At 47.3% G+C, this 23,380-nt stretch overlaps 1 protein-coding gene across 1 annotated transcript in view; it reads left to right on the top strand.

The window, feature by feature from the left end:
- Positions 1-611: 611 nt before the first annotated feature.
- The window catches only part of GALNT17 (polypeptide N-acetylgalactosaminyltransferase 17), a 364,793-nt gene continuing 342,024 nt past the window's right edge, over positions 612-23,380 (top strand). The window contains exon 1 of the mRNA XM_064478595.1: positions 612-2,348. Within this exon, the coding sequence (XP_064334665.1) occupies positions 2,111-2,348 (238 nt within the window). The 5' untranslated portion in view covers positions 612-2,110. The remainder of the gene's footprint in view (positions 2,349-23,380) is intronic.

Genomic DNA, 23,380 nt, shown 5'->3' with positions numbered 1-23,380 from the left:
TTTTGATGTGGCTTATAAACTTAACTGCTTTGTATTCTCTTTCTTGTAGATTATACAAAGCAAAACCTATTTAACTCCGGCACAGAGTTCCAAGGGAATGAAATAAAAAGATAGTTATCTTTTTTCATGCACTTTTCTGTGTTGAAAATCAACATTTCAAATAATAAATCAGCAACAAAACAAAAACAAAACCCAACAGTAGCAAAAGAAAAAAAAACCTTTAATAAATTCAAAATGATGAGGTGGAAACCACCAGATTTGTTGGGCTTCACTGTCCGACATTCTTTTTTAATTGGCAGCCTGACTTCTTTTTCAGGCCCAAACAATTAAATGGATCAACACCGGGCTTTGAATGCCAGCATTTGGAGCTCCTGCCTTTAGGAAGAGGAAGAGACGTTGTAAATCCAATAGCCAAAATACGTTTCTCATGATTAAAATGCGTGCAGAGGTGGGGGTGAACACAGAAGCTGTAACCTGGACGGTCAGAATTTTCACACGGAGGGAACCCACCCAGCCCACGACCGCACGGCCTGGCTCCCAAAGTAACAGAATCCGAGTCTCCAGGCCAGATTTTCCCTCTAGCCATTCCAGGCCACGCATAGCGGAGCTGCGAGCACACAGAAAGGGATGTCTTCATCGCCAACCAGGATGGAACAAACCCGCCCGTTTGGGGAGTGCTGAGAACCAAAGGGTCCCTCCGACGCCGGCAGCAGCCAACATGACTTGACTGCCCCCATCCCGCGCGGTCCTTACTCTCCAGACGCCCCCACCCTTTCCGGGTGCGCGCGCACGAGCGGGTGAGCCAGGGAGCTGTGCGCCCGGCAGCCTGCGGGCGGCGGCGGCCGACAGGCTCGCGGGGAGCCGGGTAGCCAGGGGCGGCGGAGGAGGAGCTGGCGCCGCAGCCGGCCCCCTCCAGCCGCGCCCCGCCCTCCGCCGCCACCTGCGCGACCCCTCTGGGCCCTCGGGCCCCGGGACTGTGTGGACTCTCCCTGCCGCAGCGGCGGTATCGCCGCGTCCGCCAATTAGAAGACTCGGCGTTTGGCTCCTTGGGGCGCTGGAAGAGCCGCGCTGCCCGCTGTGGCGAGCGCAGGGTGCGCCGGCGCGCGTCCCTCCCCGCCGCGCTCCCCGCGACGTTCGTGGAGGGGGGTACAGAACTGCTGTGACTTTTGAGGTCCGACTCCTCCTTCCAGCTAGCCTCCTGACGCGCCAGCTCGGAGGGAGGCCGATGTGACCGCCAGGCCCCGAAGGCTCACTGCGTGGGCTCGGGACTTGGAACGTGTCCGGGAGCCCGCGGAGCGGTGCGCGCTGGTGAGTTTGGCGGCGGGGTGGGGTGTCTCCCCGAGCGAGGGGCGGAGAGGACGTCGCGCTCTGCCCCTTCGCCCGCCCCCTAGTGCTGCTCCCACTTTGAGAGTAATTGAGACTTGAGCGTGACTGCGGAGCCGCGAGGACGCCGTCGCCGGGCGCAGGCTATTCTTCAGCCCGGCGTAATGGAGCGGGTCGGTGAGCGGAACAAAGGCGCTCGCCCGGGGAAGCGAGCCTTCTTCGGCTGAACACCGCGGACTGCGCGCCGCGACGGCCGCCTGCGGACTGAGGTGGTGGCTGTGCAGCTCGAGGCGCGGCGCGCTCCCCTGCGGGCGGGCGGCGAACCCTGAGCCCGGCACCTGCGCGCCGCTCCCGCCGCGGCGCCGGGGCAGCCCCGCCTGCCGGCCCCTCGGCCCCGGAGGTCTGCTGCGCCAGCAGCCCTACTCCCGGCGGCCCGAGGTCCAGCGACGAACCACTTGCTGGGGCAGAGGAGGGACCCCTGCCCCCCGGCCCTTCGCGGAGAAGCCGGGGCGCCTGGTAGGGGCCGCGCGCCTGGGACTGAGTAGGCATCTCGGGGAACACTTCTGCAGACTGAGGGCTTCCATGTGAGCCATTTCGCTTTCACCCGACCGCCCGGTCCTCTCACCAGTCTCCGCTGCCCGAGCCTTCGCGCAGTGGGGCCGTGAGCGGCTGGGATCCTCGCCAGCCGTCCGGAGCGCGAGGTTTGCACACGGCCCCCGGCTGCCCCGCGCCTCGCCGGAGCCCGAGGGGGCGCGGGTCCGGGGCGAGGGCCGGCCGGGCGTGTTTGATGGCTTCACTGAGAAGAGTCAAAGTGCTGCTGGTGTTGAACTTGATCGCTGTGGCCGGCTTCGTGCTCTTCCTGGCCAAGTGCCGGCCCATCGCGGTGCGCAGCGGAGACGCCTTCCACGAGATTCGGCCGCGCGCGGAGGCGGCCAACCTAAGCGCGCACAGCGCCAGCCCCATCCAGGATGCGGTCCTGAAGCGCCTTTCACTGCTCGAGGACATTGTCTACCGGCAACTAAATGGTAAGGACGCACGCAGGTGCCCACGGGACTCGGCAGGGATGGCCAGGGGGCCGGGGTCACCCGGGGCCCTGCGCGCCGTGTGGGAGGCAGGCACCCCCTGGCTCCCGCGCACTCCTTTTTACTCTCCCTGCTCAGTCTCAGCCAGGAGGCCAGGGCTGCTGGAAAGAATTACCTGTTTCTTTTCTGTGCTCCAGCTGTTAAGTTTGCTGGCTCCCGGTCCCCGCGTGCAGGAGTCATTATCTGGCGACTCCGGCCATGTGCAGAAACTAGACACACGGCCAAAGACGCAGGCGACTTAAGGGAAGAAATAGCTCCTAGAGCTTAGCGTTTGGTGGGGTCCCCCGGAAGTAGGGGTGGACAGTGGCTGACTTAAATGTCTGCACAAGTCGAGGCCTCAGTTCTGGAGCTAACGCGCTTCGGTAGTAGGTTGGATGAATGTCCTATCTCTAAGAGGCGGGCTGCACAGCTAGTAATGAGGACTCCTCCCTTCCCGCCGCAGCCTTGATGAGGCTGCTATTAAAAACACTCGGTTTCTCCCTAAGAGCTGCCTGAGGGTGATTGTTAAAAAGTTCGCAGTGGGTTGGGGAAGCAGGTTTTTAGAGTGTAGCAGAGAGGTGTGCCATCCAGTGAACGGTGGTTGTCAGCATCTGTCCCATCTCAGATGCCCCTTCAGTGCTTCAGGAGACGAGGGGGGTTTTTAATATGCCCTGGTCACAGCTGGTCCAGGGGCTGATGGGTCACTGGACACTTGCTTCCCCCAAGGTCAGAGTATTACCTTCTCGAGTACTGGCAGCTCTCCAGGGTCCATATAGCTGGTATTCAAGACAGATCCAAAGCTATCACCTCCCTTCCTGAGCTTCTAACTCACCTTCTCATGAGTTATGGTAGTTCCAGAGCTGCAGATAATCTTAGAGAATGGTAATAATAACTGGTGGAATGCTTGCTGTGTGCTGCACCCAGCGCAAAGATGTTCCGAGTGCATTCTCTCACTGAACATCCACATCAGTCCCTGGAGTTTCATTCCATCTCCATATCAGAGATGAGAGGTTAACTAAGTTGCCTAGTGTCCTACTGCCAGTTAGTGGTAGAGCCTGGAGTCAGACCCTCATATCTGGTTGACCTCAGAGCCTACGTTCTTGACAGCCTCTATCTACTGTTTCCTCCTAATTATAAGGGGTGTAAATTTGGATGACAAAAAGATTCTGCATTAGTAAGACCTGACTCAACTCCTGTCTTCCCTGCAGTTGGAGCAGGAGACTAGCTGGGTGGCAGGCAGGGAGAAGGACGCCACCTTCCTGCCTTCCAACAATCCCTTCTGAGTCCTTCCAGGTGGAATGGGGTCAGATTTCCAAGCACCCTCTGAAAGGACCTTTTGGTTTCTTCTCGATGTCATTCAACAAGTATCCAGGGGATGCCCTGAACTTGCATCGGTGGCAGGAAGCTGCAATCCCACTGACCCCTGGCAGACAGTGTGCTCGGCTGTGGGTGTGGCCTGGCTGCAGATGTCACTTTTTGGGGGTCAAGTGGGAGCTCTTCTCCTGAGTGTCAAAAAAACACACAGAATGAAACAAAAGCCCATGGCTCATTTCTAGAGGAACTAGATGCTTTGGGGATGGGCCTTATTGTTCTATACAGGTACATACCATAGACAAGTAAATAGGACTCAAAAGAGGGAGAGCAGAGTAGCTTGATTCCCTCCACGTCAGGCTCTACAAGTCATTTCAGAAACTAAATATGATATGGCCACATTCCCCCTGCTGAAGCCCCAAATAGGAATAATAAAATTCTAAATGGTAGTTTCTAAGTGCCACAAACACGCAGGGACTCATGCAGTCTTTACAGCAACCCTAGGAGATAGGTGTGGCTACTTCCCCCTCCGTAGCTTGCCAGCTAGAGGGTGGGGTGAGCTGGGAATTGAACTTGGACAGTCTGGTTCCAGAATTGAGGTTCTTAGCTGTTACACCAGCATGTCTCAATCAGAGTCACATGGAGGGCCTGTTAAGACACAGGTTTCTAGGCATCCCCTCCTCTACTGCCACTGCCGCTGCCCTGAAACTCTAATTCAGTAGATCTGGGGTGGGGGCCGGACACTTTGCATCTTTGATGAGCTTGTGGCCTGGACCATGGCCCACTGCCCTCTACTGCCTACACCAGGCAACTAGGCAGAGCAAAGAGGAAAACTCGCTCACCATTTGGTTAGAGTTGGGGTAGGGATTTCTGGAAAGCCAAGAGTTTGCTTCAGAAGATGGTCTGGAAGTCTGGCTTCTTTCCCCATGTACTCTTCTGCCACATAAGCGCTTCCCTGGGGGCGTAGGGGTACCTGGCACTTGGGACTGGTTGGGCCCGGGGCTGTGGGGTGGGAAGACTGGAGGAGGTGCAAGAGGGCTGGGTGGAGAGCGTTTCCTGGGCAAGCTAGGAATTCCAGCTGCAACTAGATAGATGTTATCTTCTCGCTGCAGAGTGTAATCTGTAGTGACATGTGGCCTGGGGGAAGAGGGCGGGGAAAAGTCCCAACTGGAGAGGACCTTCTCCCTCTCCACCCCACCCCCAGCGCCCATCCTTCGCTGATGTGCTTGTTGTGGGTAATGTGTGTGCCACCGTTATGCTGTCGGCCTGCTGGGGTCCCCTGCTGTGGCGGGAGGGAGGCGGCGGGAGGAGAGTGCCTGGGAGATGGGACCTGGATTCGTGCATCCCCTCTGCAGTCTGTCTCCGTCCCTTGCTGCTGAAGGAGGAGAATGAACCCTTGACCCGGGTGTTCTTTATTCATCAGGAATTCATGGAGGGCTCGAGAGAGCTGGGCACTGGGCCACTTGGGTCCAACTCCTTGAGTACCAAGTGGCAGCTGGTATTTTCATGGTGGCTCAGATTCCTTAGACCTTTCCTCTGATGAAGTTCAAGCAGGAGGGACACAGCCCGACCATCTCCAGTGCTCTCTCATTCTCGAAATAAGTTTTCTTGGGTGACCTGAGAGGGTCCCCCTGGGCTACCGGGGCCAGGAGTGACCCGGAGTTCCTCAGAACTGGCTTTTCTGCTAAGATGCTAGGTGCCTGCCTTTTGAAAAATAGTTACAAGTTGTTGTTATTGTTTTGTTTTTCTTAATACAGGTTGAAAAGGACACTTTAAAGGGAAAGTGGATAAGCTAGTATGGAGGAAAAAGCACACAGAGATGAGTTGGTTTTCTCCCCTCCAGACCCTCTCTTGCATCTGCGCTCTGTTCTTTCCTTTAGGCCCCCTGCTGACCCTTGACTGTGGCCGCACTGCCCTTTAACCCAGGGCCCTGCCTCTGGTCTCTCACCCCCGCTTTGGTGGCTCCAGCTCTCTGAGTGGAAAGCACCGCTTCCGAAGGGCCCAAGACCTTCCAGAGGTTTTCTCCTTCCTAAGGAACCGTGGTCAAGCTTGGAGGCCGACAGACAGGGCCTGCCACAGCCGACCCATGTTCCCACCCTGGCCCGTGCCTTCTGCCTGATCTACTCACTGAAATAACCCTGCGTTTGTCTGTGGATTGTAGCCTGTGTGTTTCAGCCTGTCTTTGAGAAGTGCTGGTTGACTTGGTTTGCTCTCCTCGCCCCTTTTCTACATTCATCCAGCCTTTAAATCCTGGCTCAAGATCACCGCCTGGGGGTGGGTGATTGTGCCAGGCCACAGGGTCTGAGCTCTTCCTGGTCCAGGTTGCTTGAGCTTTCTTGTCAATGTCAATGTCCGTTTGTGCCCATGGCTTCTACTTTTGTGCCCTCGTGGCTTTACCTTTTGAGTCCAGAACTGGACTGCAGGCTTTTTAAGGGCTTGAACCATATTTTGGGTGTTTTAGTACCACCTCCATCCTTCAGCATCTGCCACGGCACCTTGCACATAAAGTGGTCACCAAAGATTTATTGGTTGATTATTTGGATGGGAGCTAGTTTTAGGAGGTAAATCATAACCACAGAGGAAAAAACTTCGACACTGTGAAGGCTGGATTGGGTTGGGTGGATGTGGTGAGGGAGGAGAAGGAACTGAAAGGACTTAGCGGGGGAGACTGAGTGTGATGTTAGGGCTAGGCCATCTTTTTTTTTTTTTAACTTTTTTTTTTATTGAGTTATAGTCATTTTACAATGTTGTGTCAAATTCCAGTGTAGAGCACAGGGTTAGGCCATCTTGCCTGTACCATCTTGTCACCACTATCTTGCCGGTGCCATCTTGAGGCTGCCCTGGTCCTTCACCCTCCTAACTAAAGGGCACCAGATCTTTTGGAGGAGCCAGGAAGTGAAGCAGTTGGCCAGATTAGGGACCAGCGTGTTTCATTGTTTTTTTTTGTTTAAAAAAAAATTTTTTTTTGGATGGGGGAAGTAATTAGGTTTACTTATTTGTTTATTTTTAATGGGGGTACTGGGGACTGAACCCTCAATCATGCTAAGCATGCACTCTACCACTGAGCCATACCCTCCCCCACCATATGTTTTCTTTGAATGTGTGATTTTATAACATGAATGTGGTTTTATATTACTTTTCTTCCTCTAGAATGAAATTCATTTTTATTGTAGAAAATCTGGAAAATCCCCAAAAAATTATACAGAGGAAAATAATACTGTGTTAAAATACTGAAAAAAAAAAGTGGCATGGTGGTTTTGTACTAGGAGAATGGACATAGGGACAGACAAATTTCTTGTTAGAATTCCTGTGTAACTCTGTACAGGGCTTTTGGCTGTCTGTTACCTTCTGAGGAAGTTGTTCTGAGGAAGCTCATTTTGGAGCTGAGAAAGGTGAGAAACAGAGACACTATGTGACCTAGCCAGGATGACACAGCCAGCGAAGGGCAGAGCCAAGATTCCCGAACATCAAGATTCTTTTCCCCAGTCCACTGTCCCCCTGATAGGTCGGGGGAAGATGGCGTCATGTTTCACGCAGGCCCTGAGCTGTGGCTGGTGATCCCGCCCCCCGTCAGAGCCCGGTGCGATGCATTGGAAGGGTGCACGTGGCGGCTCCCTCCAGTGAGTCCAGGGCAGCGCTGTCGCAAGAGGAAATGCAATCGATTGAGATTTGTTTCCAAATTTAGATTTCAGAAGGATATTGAATAGAAGCAGGGTTGCTTGAAGAAATTGAAAAATCTTGCGGGCATGGAGAGAAGTCACAATTACCCAGCCTAGTCCTGCCCCCGAGCCACACAGGCAGACGAAGCTGGAGTCAGAGCTGTAGAAAACCAACACGTTCCCAGATAACCCAGGTGCAGCGCATCCAGCCTGCCGCTTCAGCCAAACCCGCCAGGCAGGGAGAGTGAGTTGGTGCCGAGGGACAGAGGGAGAGATGTGCTCTGTAGGCCTCCACGGTGGAGTCGGAAAGAGGGGGGTTGTGTTTTGGAAGCATCTCTTCATGGAGATGGCTGGGAGCTGTTTCCTGTTTCCTGGGATGTAGATGTGCTCGTATTGGCTACGGAGCTGATGGTACCAGCATTTCCGATGGGACGGAAGTAAGGCAGAGAGAGCAGGGGGCATGTAACCTTGCAGTGAGCATCAGAAGGAACCCAGGGCGGTGTGAGCCTTCAGGGCTGTGTGCAGGCCGTCACCAGGGCTCGGTGGCCAGCAGGGGCTCCGGTGTGGGGCAGGTCAGCTGAACCAGGGCCTGGGCGCTGGAGGGAGGCCCACTTCCTGTACCTCTCGCGGACTGATAGCCTCTGGTGGCTCCTGGAGAGACTGGGAGCCCAGCTCTTGGACAGCCCTCAGATGGAGGCACATCTGTGTTGGCCAGTGTGTGCGACAGGCACCCTGCCGGCGGGGGCAGCTGCCGCCTGCCCAGCCTGGAGGTAGCGCGCAGAGGCTGCCAGCGTCCTTCTCGAGGAGGGCCTCTGATGCCCTGAATTTTGCTGTTGCCACATCGGGAGTGTCCTTCATGGACAGGAGGAAGGCTCGGTAATTAGAGCCAAGAGTGACAACGAGGAGATGGAATGTGGGCACAGCAAGGCCCACGTCACTGAGATCAGAACCCCTGCGTCTTTAAGAATACAGTCTTGGAAGAAAGGTTGTTCTCCTGGGCGGCAGACAGACCAGCTTTGGTTTCTGGCTGTGTCATTTAGTAGCTGTGTGACCTTGGGCCAACCTCCCCACCTCAACAGTCCCCATGGGTCTGCCTTCTGAGACCACCAGCAGGCCTCTGGGTCCTCCTGCGTTTTCTGGACTCAGCTGCAGCGCCAGGTTGCAGGGTAGGACCTACTTCTCAGCAGCTGCTGAAGGGACCCGAAGATTAAACTCAGAAGTTCAGGGGAGCCACCTCTCCACTGGGTGGCCTTTGATGGGGGGACAGGAGCACCTCTTCAGCAGGGAAAGCATTTCCTAATGCCGAGTTGCAATGAAAAAAAAATGCAAGACTCATTTGGTTGAAAGACCTTCCTCTGCCTTCCTTATTACCCCTCACGGGTCTTTATACTGTTTGACATGTAGATGACAATTGGCTTAGTCCCGGATAGAGAAGTTTTCCCTTCTAATAATGTCCCTGTCATTGCTAACTGCAGAGCCTCAGCCCTGCCACGCATGAGTAATAAACCACTACCGTAATTACAGGCGGCCCCATCCAGACACCCAGACACCAGCGCACTGCCAGTGACGAGGGAGCGAGGTTCCCTAGGAGCCTCTTCCGTCCCGGCCTCAGACACAATGGCTAATCATGTGATTAGGGTGTCCTGAGGAGTATCTTATGGTTACACATGGCTTGTTAGCTGCTGTACCTCTCTGGGGGAAAGGGAGTGAGCTAAGGGTCAGGACACTGGGGTTCTAGTTCTGTGTGTTTCTAGGGACCAGAGTTTATGCATGTCTAAGTGAGAGCTCCATGACTTTAGGGCCCTTCAGCTCTCAGGCAATGAGTAAAACCCCTTCCCCCCATCCTATTAAAATCTTGTGCATTCTCCAAGGACCAATTTAGAAGCTCTTTCTTCCCTGAAACCTTCCCTACCAACTTGTCAGAATTGTCTCTTCTTTGGGCTCTAGTGGTTCCCCGCCTGGGTCTGCTTTTAGCCATTATCTGCCTCTGCTTTGCATTATAATGGGTTGTTTACATGGTAACAAGAGAATTAGTTTTATTCGTTTTAAAATTTTCTTTTTCTTTATTGAGGTATAGTTGTACTTATATATCATATAAGTGACAGGTGTACAACATAGTGAGTCACAATTTTTTAAAGGTTATACTCTTTTTATAATTATTATAAAACGTTGGTTATATTCCCTGTATTGTACAGTGTATCCTTGTAGCTTATTTATTTTATACACAATAGCTTGTACCTCAATCTCCTACCCCTATCTTGCTCCTCCCCAACCCCCCTCTCCACTGGTAACCACTAGTTTGTTTTCTGTGTCTGTGAGTCTGTTCCTTTTTTAATATATTTACTAATTTTTTTTTTTAAGATTCCACATACAAGTGATATCATACAGTATCTGTCTTTCTCTTTCTGGCTTATTTCACCAAGTATAATACCTTCCAAGTCCATACATGTTGTTGCAAATGGCAAAATTTCTTTCTTTTTTATGGCTGAATAGTATTCCATTGTACATTTTAAAATCCTTCTCCATGTAATTTAGGAATTAATTCATCAGCAACTAACTTGTTCTCACTTAACACGTCCAGAAGCAGTGGTAATAGCATTGCTTTGGCACCATGAAGTCATCATGGTGGTGTTATAATGTCATAATTTGTTATATTTCCTTGGTCTTTTCTTCATGGTTATAAGATGGCTGTCATTGCATCTTTGTACAAGGTAGGATGTACTGTACCACTGGCCATATCTACTCCTGTTGTTTAATCAGGAAAGAAAATCTTTTCCCGAAGTCTCTCCAGCAGGCTCCCACATGTGGTCCAGAAAATGGCCACGTGACCAACCTTCCTTCAAGAGAATAGTTGCTTTTCATAGAAAGTAAGTAGGGTGGAGGTGAAAGAGAAGGAGAGAAGAAATGGTGTTTGCATTGTGAGTCCATGGTGTCTGTCATCCTCTCTACACCCCCAAATACCTTTTCAGCGAATATTAAAATGAAGCAAGACTCTCTGCTATCTAGAAATTCAATTAAGTAGAATACTAAGTACTTGGGGTTTTGGGTTAACGTGGATTTGACTTGAAGACATCTCACAGATTGAAACTACCGTGTTTAATCACATTTTGTCACTGCTAAGATGCACATTTTTACGTCTCTGAAATTGAGGTTCATTTTATGGTCAGTGGTGTGTCATAGTTTAATCGGCAGCATTTTCCCCTTTCTGGGTACATAAAAATGGTGCAACTTGCAGCTTAGGGCATCTTAGATTTAATGAAATACAATGTATAGACTTTCTAGGTGGGGAGGGTATAGCTCAGTGGTAGAGGGCTTGCTTACCATGCGTGAGGTCCTGGGTTCAATTCCCAGTACTTCTGTTAAAAAATATTAAAAAATAAACAAATAAGCAGATAAATAAATAAATAAACAAACCTAAATACCCCTCCCCAAAAGACATGGGAAAAAATTAAGAACTCCTCAAAACAATATATAGTCTTCCTAAACACACATGCGTATGTATACTGTAGTGTACCATACACAGTATTTTTATGGGGCGTCTACTACATCTCCAGTGTTTTGTATTGGCTTAATTCTACATCAGTCCTGCATGTATTATTATACTCATTTTACAGTTGAGGAAGCTGAAACACGGGGAAATCAGTTGTCCAGAGATACCCACTAGCTGCCTTTCTGTGTCTTCCTCTGTGAAGCTGGTACTTGCTGACTTCTGGGTGTGGGACGCAGTCCTGATTAGCACTGGTGGCAGGTTCAGGGGTTGCAGAGGGGTGGGCGTGGGGATGCAGTGACAGGATGGCAGCAGGGAACCTTACTTCCCTTCAGTTTAGCAGTGACTGGTGTGTAAAGTTGTAAAGCTGTTAATGCTAGAGCTCTAAATTATGCTGTGTGAGCTTTAAATCCAGCCCATAATTAGAACAAAATGTGAGAAAAGTGAAATTGATATTAAGTTAATTAAAAGGCTTTGCTTATATTTGCAAGGAAATTAGCACAAGAGTGCTGACAAGTGCACATTGTTAATTTCTTCTCCGTTTGGGCAGATCTCAGCAGGCCTCAGGCAAGCTTTGTCCCTGGCTTCTGCTCCATGCCCTCCCTACAATCAAGTCTCCATCTTATTGGTATCATTTTATTGGCTTTCGTTGGGCAAGATGCAGCGTAATCTTGAGATGGCCATTTTTTTAATGGTTACTCAGCCTGGAATAAGAGCCACACCGTCTCACGGAGGTCCCAGGCCTTCCAAGTATGCGTTGGGGGCTTTGAGGCTGTGGGTCGACGCGTAGCTGATGCAAATGGCTGACGCGGTTCCCTCGTGTCTAGAAGGGCCTAGTGCATCCTTTCCTTTCATTCCTGTTCACTGTCCTGATCTAGGCCACAGACCTGGGTTGGAGTGTGCAATGTAGAACTTTAATTTGGAGTTCCTAGAAGGCAGGGACAATTTTTTTTTTTAATGGAACCATTTATACCAGATCAGGATCTGGATTAGGGAGACTGACACGAGGCAGCCTAGAACTACCTCGGGCTCTAGCTGGACTGGCAGAGGGAATGCCGTGTTTACCAAGGAGCTGTCTTTTCCTCTTGGGCACAGAGCTGATCTTCAGGCTCCCTGCAGTTAGGTGAGGGGCCACATGACTGACTTCTGGGCATTGGAAGATGGGTGGAAGCGATGTTTGCTACTGTGAGACCTGGCCCACAATATATCCCGTGGGGCCCTCTGTGCCTTCTCTCTTTACCTGTGCGTGGTGGCCTTGGAGTCTACCTCTTGATGGCATAAAAGGTGGAAATCTCCTCAATCCCTGAATGACTGTGTGGAGCAGAGTTCCGTCCCGTCCTCCCCAGCTCTCTCTTGATATCTCTGTGCATTGGACATTCGTGTTAAGCCATTGAGATCTCAGCTTATCTGTTTTAGCAGCTAGTGTTAATCATCCTGACTAATTCAACCAGGCGGGTCTGGAACATTGGGCTCCCTAAGTCACAGGACACTCTGTCTCCTTTACATCTCCATCCTGATTAATATGATCAGCAAATACTGATTGAACTGAACAATAGATGGGGTGGAGTAGGATGATTGAATTAAAGGCTGCCTGGCTCCAGACCTGCCTCTCTGTCTGCTGTTGGCTTTAAGAAAGCAGTCTTGTTTCTCAGTGTCCCAGTATTCTGTTTACAGAATGATCGAATGATTATAATCATCCCCTACTTATGCTCCAATGTAGAGCTGGGGGATAAGTATTGAAATATGGCTAAGTTGTTTGCAATTATAAACAACTAAATAATATATGCATTGTCTTTATTACCGCTTCGGCTGCTAGGAACTGGCATTTTTCAAGATGAGACAAACTGAAAAGGTTAGTTTAAGAATTAGCAATTAAAAAAATCATGATCTTTGCTGCCACTGCATTTTAAATCATGCAAACATTTATGTTTGTGCCAATGTTCCACAATTTCCTTTAGAGCAATTACTGAAATGCGTTCACAAGATAAAAATGGAGTTCAGGGAAGAATATTTAAGAGCTCTTTAATGATGTTAAAAACTTTGCTAATTTGCCAAGTTGTTCTAAAACCCACTTCAGATTTTTTTTTTCCTGCCTACCCATCTTCCTGCAATTGAACTGATTCCAGGAGATGTGAAGAAAGGGTCTGAAACTAATATTAAAATACACAAATCTCACAAACTATCATTTCAAGAGCCTTTTCTTTTTCCTTCATTAGCTGAAGGTGAAACACTCAGGAAGGTATGCGGACCCTTGGGCTGTGTTTGCTTGCACAGAGCAGTTTGGGGAGAAAACAAAAGCCAAACGGTAGTTAACGGTAGTTACTAACGGGTGGTTTGGCTTCAGCTCTTTCCTTTTACTGCTCCTTGGTAGCCTGTATGTGCAGCTCTTCAGAGAGAAGACTGCCCTGATTTGTTCACCCTAATCCTCCTTGCGCAGATCTCAGTTTGGCATGACCGCAGACAGCAAAGTGCTTGTGGTCCCCCCAGCATCACTGCTCCATGGGTGTTTCAACTTCCTCTTCAGGGCTCTGAAAACCCCAAGCTCTCGGGGTTCCAGATCCATCCTTCCTTTTCTCCACAAGAAGGGATCTAGTGTAATGGTACACATCTTCATTAGAGTGTAAGTTCACGGTTCTCTCTCTTGGATGGTTCTCTTGAAAGCCCAGTCTTCAGCAGAGAAAGCTGAACAGTGTTGAGTTCCAGACAAGAGCCAGAGATGCAACCCTGACCCCGCCAGCTACTTCCCTAACCAGCTGACCTCGGGGGTGGGTGGGGGAGCATACAGTGGACTGAATAGGGGCTTTCCACTTAGATGATATATCAGACTCCCTTATGGGTACTTTACAAAGCCGAGCGAAAGCTTGGATTCTGGGTGACTCACGTAACATCGCTGAGCCTGTTTGCCCATCTGGAAAACAGCAGCTGCTCCTGTAAGTATGATAAAGACCCTGCAAGACGGTACTTGTCAAATACCTTGAGTGAGTGTGTTTAGGAGAATGTTGATGAACAATTTTAATAATACCGTAGCAGTGGTAACAGAGCCATAGTCCTTGGAACAGACATTTCACCCCTCTAGGACTCAGCTTTCTCCTGGTGAAATCTGGGTAAGATGTAAAGTCTGTTCCAGTTCTGTAATTTTATGGATCAGAGAGGTAGTCAGCGGATCAAAGAGTGTCTTCTCACGGAAACAATGGCTGATGAGGATTGGCTAGATTTGTATCTTTCGGCAGCTAGGAAAAGTTAAGTCTATAGGGACGAGACATGATTTTCCTAGGCGTGGTGGTTTTAAAACATCTGTAAATTCTTTGACGCTATTCGGAGCAAAAGATGGAGTCGTATTACCCTCCGTTGATAATTACGGGCTAGCCTTCGTGACTTGCTTCTAGTGAATGTATTCGAATGGAAATGATGTCGCATGACTTCTGAGGCTGGATCGTGAGGGACAGTAGAGTTTTGACCTCGTGCTGTCTCTGGGGATAGGCATCTTGGAAAAGACATCAGGCTGCCCTGAAGCCACCGTACTGGAGAGACTACATGGAGAGAGAGAGAGATTGAGAGAGAGGGAGGGAGGTCCAAGAAATCAACAAGCTTCCATCTACCCCACCCCGCCCCACCCGCCCCGCCCCAACCCACCACTGCCCGCCAGCCTCCCAGCTGATGCCAAGTGGAGCGGACACGCGTTGTCCCCACCCCAAGCCCTGCCCAAATTGCAGATTCAGGAGCAAAATAAATGTACTTATTGTTTCAAGCCACTGACTTCTAGGGTGGTTTGTTATAAGCAATGAAAAATTGGAGCATGGGCCAGTCTCCTTGTGTTTTATTAGTAAAGTGTTTTTTTCTTCCACACCCTAAGAAATAGAGGGCTTGGTGATGGTGATGATGAAAACAGTGCCAACAGTAATAAATGTAACAATAGCTAACATTTATGCGTTTCCTTAAAGTACCCAGCACTGTGCTCAAGGCTTAAATGGATATAAAAGTAGGTACTGAGTACTTTTTCTAAGTCTTAGGTTTCTATACCACTGATAGACTGTGGATAACAGCCTAACTATTGCGGAGGGGGCTAGGCTGGCCAAGAATTTGAGGCATCTTTTAGCCAGGTTTCTGCCTTGGCCTGGACCCCTGCGTTTAGGTGGGAGAAGGAAAGGGGGCAGGGCCTGCGGTGGCTCCCTCCCACGTGGGCATCACTTAACATAGAATATCATGTCTTGTCTGGTGGACCCTTGCCAGATTTTCCCACATGGGACTGTTTCAGGTCTTTTAGCAGAGACGAAAACACATTTGACAGCCTGTTTCCATAGGAAACAAATGATTTTTCTACTTTCTGTGGAACCTGGAGAATTTGGTGCTTCTACAAAGGGTATGCACTGCAAACCTACAGAGCACCTTATTCTGCAGAACTTTAAGTAAATACTGCCAGCTTCTTTCATTCCAGTTAAGTGGAGTGGGGAATAGGGGGCTATTCTGAGTTATACCAGAGGAAACAAATCAACATCTCACTTTTCCCAGAGTGAGAAGGTGTTTCATTTCAGTGTTAGCTTGGACACACACAGCACCTGCGGCGTCAGCCCTCACTGCAGACTAGGGGATGCCATAGGCCAGAGGTTCCCATGCCTGTCCGAGCTTCGTCATGACTTGGGAAACTTGGGGGAAGAAGTGCCAGTTCCCAGACCCCTCCAGCTGGAGGTTCACATTTTGCAGGTGTGGGATGAGACTTGACTTCGAAATCCTTAGTTTTCAAAAGCTCAGTGGGTGATTCTGAAGAACGGCTGAGAGCCACAGAGATGGCTGACTCCTATGCTTTGAAGTACTTTCTGGTCCTTTCCTGGTGGCAAAAGCTTTAAAGCCTTCATACCTGTGAGCTGCTTCGTGGAGGGCAGCTATCAATGTCTGCATCTGTGAAAAATACATATCCATTCTATAGGGCTGTTGGGAGAATTTGATGAGTTTGTTCCCTTGGGATGTCTGATACGTCCCTGGCTTCTAGTATTATTATTGTTATTTACTTCCTAACACTTGATTAACTTCATTACCAGCAATTGCTTGTTGATTTCAAGATTTAACAACGTACCTTCAAAACTGATCTTTTCTTCCGGTTATAAGAATACTTAACGAGATCTCCCCTCTTGATAATAGGCGTTGCTATGGCTTGTGTTTTTGTGGTTCAGACAGTTGGTGCCCCTTTTGGGGCTTGTGGTGCCTTCTGTTCCGCCTGCACCGAGCCTTCGTCTCATGCCATCTGGGGTGTCTTTTGTTTGGTGAGCTGGATCAGGGTGAATATATTTCATTCTGTTTGCTCCGAGTTCAGTTTTTCCTTTTTTCTGCAAAGTCTGCTTCTCTAGCGTTTCCTAAATCCGGATATCATGGTCTTGATCTTTGGGCTTTCCAAATTGGTACCATCCATCTTTCTTCTCTCACCCAACAGCTGTCCATCCCTGACCCCTGATAATGCCCATCTCCTCCATCCTTTTTCTCAGTGCTGCCCCCATGTCTTACCGATGACTTGGAGATGGACACCATAATTGCTTCTGCCTCCCGGCCCTGCACTTTTGAGTCTGTGCACTTTTTGGCACCACTGTTCTCTTCCCCAAATACAGTTTGGATCAGGCCACTCCCTCCCTATGCACGCATTTCCTCAGCTGGGGACGTGCCCTTCATCCATCCCTCCACGTGCTTCTCAGCCTGTAGTGCAAATGTGTCCTTCCCGGAGAAAATGACCTGTCATTTCAGAGTCCCTGAGAGAGACGGGAGGTTGGTTGGACATGATACCCTCAACTTGAAGAAGGTGTCACCCTTCCATATTTTATGAAATTTTCCAAATCTTGTATGGTTGTCTTGCCCACATCTGGTTGTATCCCCTCCTTTTTTTTCCAGCTTTTGATTGAGTCTTTCTAAAGCAATTCAATTAGGTTTTCATTGAAACAGTCACCCTCTTTCTTTTCTCACTCATCATGTCATCAATTTATGTAATTTAATAGAATTACGTAATTACAGTAACAAGCACAGCTGGCATGAAGAGGTTTGAAGAAAAAAACAACGAACTGTTGGCAGGTATACAACTGAACAGGAGAGAAGAAATAGGCAGGCGCGCTGGAGCGAGGGCTGCCTACCAGCCTGGCCGACAGTGTGCCTGGGGTGCCTGCCCCTAAACTGGGAAACACGGAAAAGCAGAATTGAGAAAATAAAACTGTTATAATTTTACCATATTAAAATAACAGCATTTTGCTGCTTTTTTCCCCCTGTAAACGTTTGTACATCTTTAAGATCATACTCATATTTAAAAGTTTGCATCCTTTGCTTTCTCTTAACATTTTTCAGTAAATAGTTCCTCATACTATTAAACGCCTTATAAACATTAATTTTAGTTGTTACGTATTATTTTCATGCAATGATTTTACCCCAAGTCACTTTCTCACTTCCCTATAGGCAGAGATGTAGATTATGAGAAAAAAATGCAGATTATTTTCTTCCTATGTGGGGAAACACCCAGTTCTTCCCTCCTGTTTCTCTCCTGTGTGTCTCTTTTATTACACAGAATACTTTATTTTTGACACTTTTGGTCACCAGATGGATAGAGGTTTTTCCCCACACCCACAATTGTCTGTGCCACCAGCTAGGGGGTCCTACAATTCAACTCAGTTCTGACATTACCTGGAGCTAGAAGGGGATTTCTCATGTTAAGGTCCTTGTCCCACAAGACAGCCTCCCCCACAATTCAGATGCCAGTCACCAGCCCAGATTGTCACCTGGGCTTCTGACCCCCCAGCTATAGATCAGAGGTTCCAAAGACCCGCTTCTCAGGTTTGGTTAATTTGCTAGAGTGGCTCACAGAACTCAGAGAGAAACATTTTACTTACTTTTACCAGTTTATTATAGAAGGGTATGATGGAGGATACAGATGGACATCCAGATGGAAGAGAGGAGTAGGGCAAAGAATGTGGAAAGGGGTGCGGGGCTTCCACGCCTCCGCAGGCACCAGTCTCCCAGCACCTCCACGTGTTCGCCAACCCGGAAGCTCCCCGAACCTCATACTGTTTGGATCTTATGGCGGCTTCCTCATGGAGGCGTTATAAGTCATTAACTCGCCTTTTAGCCCTTCTCCCTTCTCAAGAGAATGTGGGGCGAGCTGAAAACTCCAAACTTCTAATCGTAGCTTGGTCTATCTGGTAAGCAGCCCTCATCCAGGAGCCAATCAAGAGTCCCTTCGTTAGAACAAGAGACACACCCGTGACCCAGGAAATTCCAAGGGTTTCAGGAGCCCTGCGTCAGGAACTGAGGTCAAAGACCAAATATCCGAACAAAAGATGCTCCTGGTGCTCTTGTCACTTAGGAAATTACAAGGGTTTTAGGAGCTCTGTGTCAGGAGCTCGAGGCAGAGGCCAAATATGTATTTTCTATTATCTCACAATTGTTTCCAAATTTATATTATAAATAGTGGTGTGATGAATGTCTTTCTAGATAGAATTTTATATCCAGTATCAGATAGAAATAGTCTCAATGTGGAATAATTAGGCCAAAAGGTATGGGATTTCTAAAGGCTTTGGATATATTTGGCCAAACTGGTTTCCATTAAGATTTTATCAGTTTATTCTCCCCTGTGTTACCTTATCTGCTTTCACAATGAATAGATATTATAATTTCTAAAACCTTGCTAATTTGATAAGCAATCACATCTTCTTGTTTCAGCTTGCATTTTCTTGATTGGTAGTGAGATTGAATATTTTTCCAAATATTATTTATTTGCATTTGCATTATTGTAAAAATTTTCAGTTCTGATTGATCTGTTAAAACAGAATTTATCTGTTGATTAATTCAGCCGTTGATTTGCATGCATTTTCTTAGGGAAGGGAAGAAATTATCTGTCTTCAATGTTTATTACAAAATAGACTTTCCAAACTCATTGCTTGCCTTTTAATGTCGATGATTTTTTTGGATGGGTTGTATAGGTTTTATATTTTCATAGAGCATTTAATCTTACAAAGTGTTCTCTCATTTAATGTTTCAAAAATATTCACAGATGTATTTTTTTGGCTTTAGTTAAAAAATTAAGTTGACTTTTTTTTAGCATGTAACTAAAAAGTACATGGGAATTATGCTTGGAGATTCTCCTTGAGAGTTGAGGTTCTCTCTTATCTTTTCTCCTTATTCATTTCAGCCCCGCTGGTTGAGTACTGCTGCCTTTTCCACCAGTTTGTCATCCTCCTTTATCATGATCTCAATTGCTTTATATATTTATTTCTGAGATGTCTATTCTGCTGTGTTATATCTGTACCTGAATCACTGCCATATTGTACTAATTATGTGATCATATTAATCCTCATCATTTCTCTTCTTTTCTTCCTTTTTTTTTTCTTTTTAAAAGATGCTTTATTGCTATGACTCTTTTTGGTCACAACGTCCATATCCTGGAATTCTTTCTTTTGTTTGTCTTTCAAAGACCATTGACATTCCCAAAGGAAAGTTACATAGATGATTGATTTTTCAGAGATCTTGTTTTGTATTTTTCCTCTGCCTTTACTTATATGTGCTTTGGCTAACTATAAAATTTCTTGGTCAGAATCTTTCCCCTGCAAGCTATGACATTTAGTACTGCAGTGCATAAGTCCAAGTAGTCTGTCTGTCCATCCATCCCTTCATCCATCCATCCATTCAGGACCAGCTATGTAATTTAGAGGGTGTAGTGAAAAATGAAAATGTAGGTACCTTGTTCAACAGTTATGAAGTTTCAAGATGGCAACAGTAGAGCATTAAACCAAGTACCAGGGCCCTTCTAAGCATGGGGCGCTGTGTGACTGCGTGAAGTTACTGTGAAGTTGGCCCTGCATTCATTCATTTCAAGGATACTTACTGAGCATCCACTGTGTGTTGTGTGCCTTGCGGGAAAGAGCCCTGAAGATACTCGCAGTCCAGGGGAGGATGCAGGCGAGTTGGCCGTGGCATCGTCAGTGCTTGGTGAAGGTGTGCAGGGGATGCTGTAGATGCACAGAGGAGAGAGGACTTCACCAGACCCAGCTTCCAGAGGGGGATACTGGAGGAGATGATACTTGTGCTGATGTTCTGAGGCTTTTGCTCTGGGTAATGCAAGGGAGCCTTTGGAAGGTTTGGAGCTCCAGGTAGTAACATGCTCCAATTCAAATGCTTTTGAAAGGTCACCCTGCTGTGTGGAAATGCTGTTTTAGGGGGCCAGGGTGAAAGCAACGGTGGATGCAGTTAGGAGCCTATTACAATAATCCAGGCAAGGGAAGGTGGAGATGGTGGCTGGACCCATTTGGAATAGTGGAGGTGGTGAGAAACCATCATGTCCTAGATCTATTTTGAAGACAGCACTGCGATGATCTGTGGTTGAAATAAATATGAGATAGGAGAGAAAGAGAGCAGTGAAGGATAACTGTGAGGTTTTTTTAACCAGTCAGTTAGAAGAATGGAGTTGCCCTTCACTAAGATGGGGAAGACTTGCAGGGGAACAGGTTTTTGGGGAGATGAAACATCCATCCATGGATGTATTGATGTCCAGATGCTTGTTAAACATCCAAGTGGAGATGGTGAATAAACAGTTGGGTGTGGATTCTGGATTTGGGCTTGATCAAAGACGGAGAGGAGAAGGGGAGGGAAGAAGCTTTTGCTAAGGAGGTTGTCGAGAAAAAAAGATAAGAAAGATCCTGTCAGTAAAATGTTCTTGGTGACTAATTGGATACAGGAAGAAGAAGGAAACAGAATTAGAAAATGAAATTGAACAGCTTTTAAGCCATTCTCCCCTCATTCATTAGCCAGAGGTTCTGGAAAATGGAGTCATAGTTCTTCCTTTTGGAAAAAGCCAGTCTTGGAAGTATTTCTTCTAGGTCAGATTTCTGTGGGAGATGATGAAGGTAATTTCTTGATATTTATTTACGATAAAGAGAGAATGCCTGCCACTCAAGTGTTGAATTATTAATGATTTAGGAGGAAATGAGTTCTTTCCAAAATGCCAATTCTCAAGGCCGGTTAGACAGAGGCCAGGTAGTAAATTATCCCTTTCAGTGACAGGCCTAAAAAGTGGATGCCTGTCAGAGGGGGATGCAGTGATTGCCTTCTCTGGGTTGGGTCCAGGCAGTCATGATTTTGGAAGCAAGTCCAGGGTCAATTTGCTTATGACACTCAACACGTTTTAGAATCTCACCTTTGCTCATAGAATCTATTTCTCCGGGATGATTCCATTACTACGGAGAAAGCTGGGTACTCTCGAACCCGTAGATTTGGAACTGAAACAGAACATTTCTGAGATGCAGGGAGGAGCCAGGTAGGTCCCATTCTGATCCAGCCATGCAAGACCATTCTTCCGGTGTCTGGCTGTCTGTTCCCGGGCACGGTGGTAAATTATGCAGGGGAAAAATGCACGTACCTGTCCCCTTTCAAAATTAAGAGGACGTTTTGCAGAGAAGGGAAATCTTGGAGAAGTGCACTTAAGTGGTACTTGCCATGTGTCTTCTGACTTCAGTAGGAAACTCAGTGAGAGGGCAGGGACACCACTGATCAACTCAGTGAGGGGACAGGGTAAACAGACAGGCAGCCTGGTGAGTGTGAGCGTGTGGATGTGAAGGGGCATTTATTTTATCATCATCTCAGTCATTCACCCACTTTCAAAGAAGAGGTTAAGTTATCTGAGGACATTTGCTGTGTTCTGAAATGGATTAAAACCAGTCTTTTATTTCTGGTGAGTGATTTAAATATTGTATAGCTCATTTATAATTGAATAAAAATGTGGTGGCTCTTTACAGATTTTGAAGGCATTCTCTCCGAAAAGGCTGTTTTGTTTTCTCCTTTTCGAATAAACATGAATTAGCATAAGAAATAAGGAGCCTGTGAAAGGAATCAATAAAATTAACTGGAATTGGATTTCACACTTTGAATGCCTGACACGTTCCTATTAGGGGAGATACGGAGAAACAGGTAATCAGTTCAAAGAGAAGTTCGGGCTCATAAAAGAGTGACCTACTTCCAGAAGATGAATTTTTAAAATAAGAAAGTCTTGAAAAATAATTCGCTTTACAGTGATGGACTGAAGCTTAAAATAACAGGGAAATCTAACTCAAAGACGGGCTTTTTCTGGACTTGGAAAGGGCTGGGCCGGCACAGGAGTATAGGGGGGAAGACTGGGTTTGAGTTCTGACGCTGCTGATTACTTTATTTGAAATACATGTTTTAGTTTCAACCCTTAGAACTGTTTTCCTTAGTATTGCAAATGGGATTGCCTTGACTTTTTAATGTTGGAATCAAGCGAGTGTTTAATTTCTGAGATGTAACAGTGAACTAGGAACCTAGGACTTCAGGGAAACCTCTCTTTTTCTCCATCTGAAGCTCTCCTAACCCCGGCTGGCTGGGCCTTCAGGAAATGGGGTCCTATACCACATGGTGTAAGTATTCAAGGAAGGTCTTGGTGAATTGTCTTCCTCCTGAAGAGCGGTCCTTTGCAGAGTTGTCCTGACTTCATCCTTAAATCTCAGTGTGCCTGTTTGTGGATTTTTTTCTTTTGCACGTGAATCTTGGAACTCAATGTCAAGCAGCCTGATAGAACCAAAGTCAAGTTCTGTTTCCCTGGCAGGTAACTTGGAACTTCCTCCTGAATAAAGTGGAGATGCCCATCCTATTTGTTCAGAAATCTACCGTTTCTGTATACTTACTTGGACATGTTATAAATTTGTTTTAAAGCAGCTTTACTGAGCTATAATTAACATGCAATAAATTGCACATATTTAAAGGTACAATTTGATACGTTTTGATGTACGCCATGCACCTGTAAAAATGATGGCCACGATCAGGAGAATAAACATATTCTTCATCCCCAAAGTTGCCCTGTGCACTTTTGTGATGCTGCCCACCTGCCTCTCCCATCTGCCTTTCCCCAGGCAGCCAGTGAGCTGTCTTCTGGCACCATGAATTAGTCTGCATCTTTCTCGAGTTTTACGTACAGGGGATAATATGGTGTGTATTCGTTTTTGGCTGACTTCTTTCACTCAGCATAATTGTGTTGAAACTCATCCATGTCGTAGTGTGTATCAATAATTCATTCCTTTTTATTGCTGAATATGTTCCATGATGTGGGTAAGCCACAGCTTGTTCATCCATTCTTTTGTTGTTGGACAGTCTGGGCTGTTTCCAGATTTTTGTCTGGTCCAAATAAAACTGCTATGCACAGTCACGTACAAGTCTTTGTGTGAGTGTAAGCTTTCATTTTTCTCAGGTAAATACCTAGACGCAGAATAGCTCGATCATGAAGTAGACATAAATTTACTTTTTAAGAAACTGCCAGCCTGTTTTCCATGTTTATAGTCCCTCCAACCTTGGATGAAGAGTTCCTGTTCCTCCGGATCCTTGACTACACTTTTAGATTTTAGCCATTTTAATGTGTGTGGTAGTACCTCTTTGTGGTTCTCATTTGCATTTCCCAAATGACAAACAATGTTGAGCATCTTCCTGTGTGCATATTTGCCATCTGTTTATCTCCTTGGTGAAGTCTCTGTCCAAATCTTTGCATGTATTGTCTCTTTTTTTTCCTTTTTATT

This window comes from Camelus dromedarius, chromosome 24 (genome assembly GCF_036321535.1).
Source record: "Camelus dromedarius isolate mCamDro1 chromosome 24, mCamDro1.pat, whole genome shotgun sequence".
Taxonomy (NCBI): domain Eukaryota; kingdom Metazoa; phylum Chordata; class Mammalia; order Artiodactyla; family Camelidae; genus Camelus; species Camelus dromedarius.
This window is presented reverse-complemented; position numbering and strand designations above follow the sequence as displayed.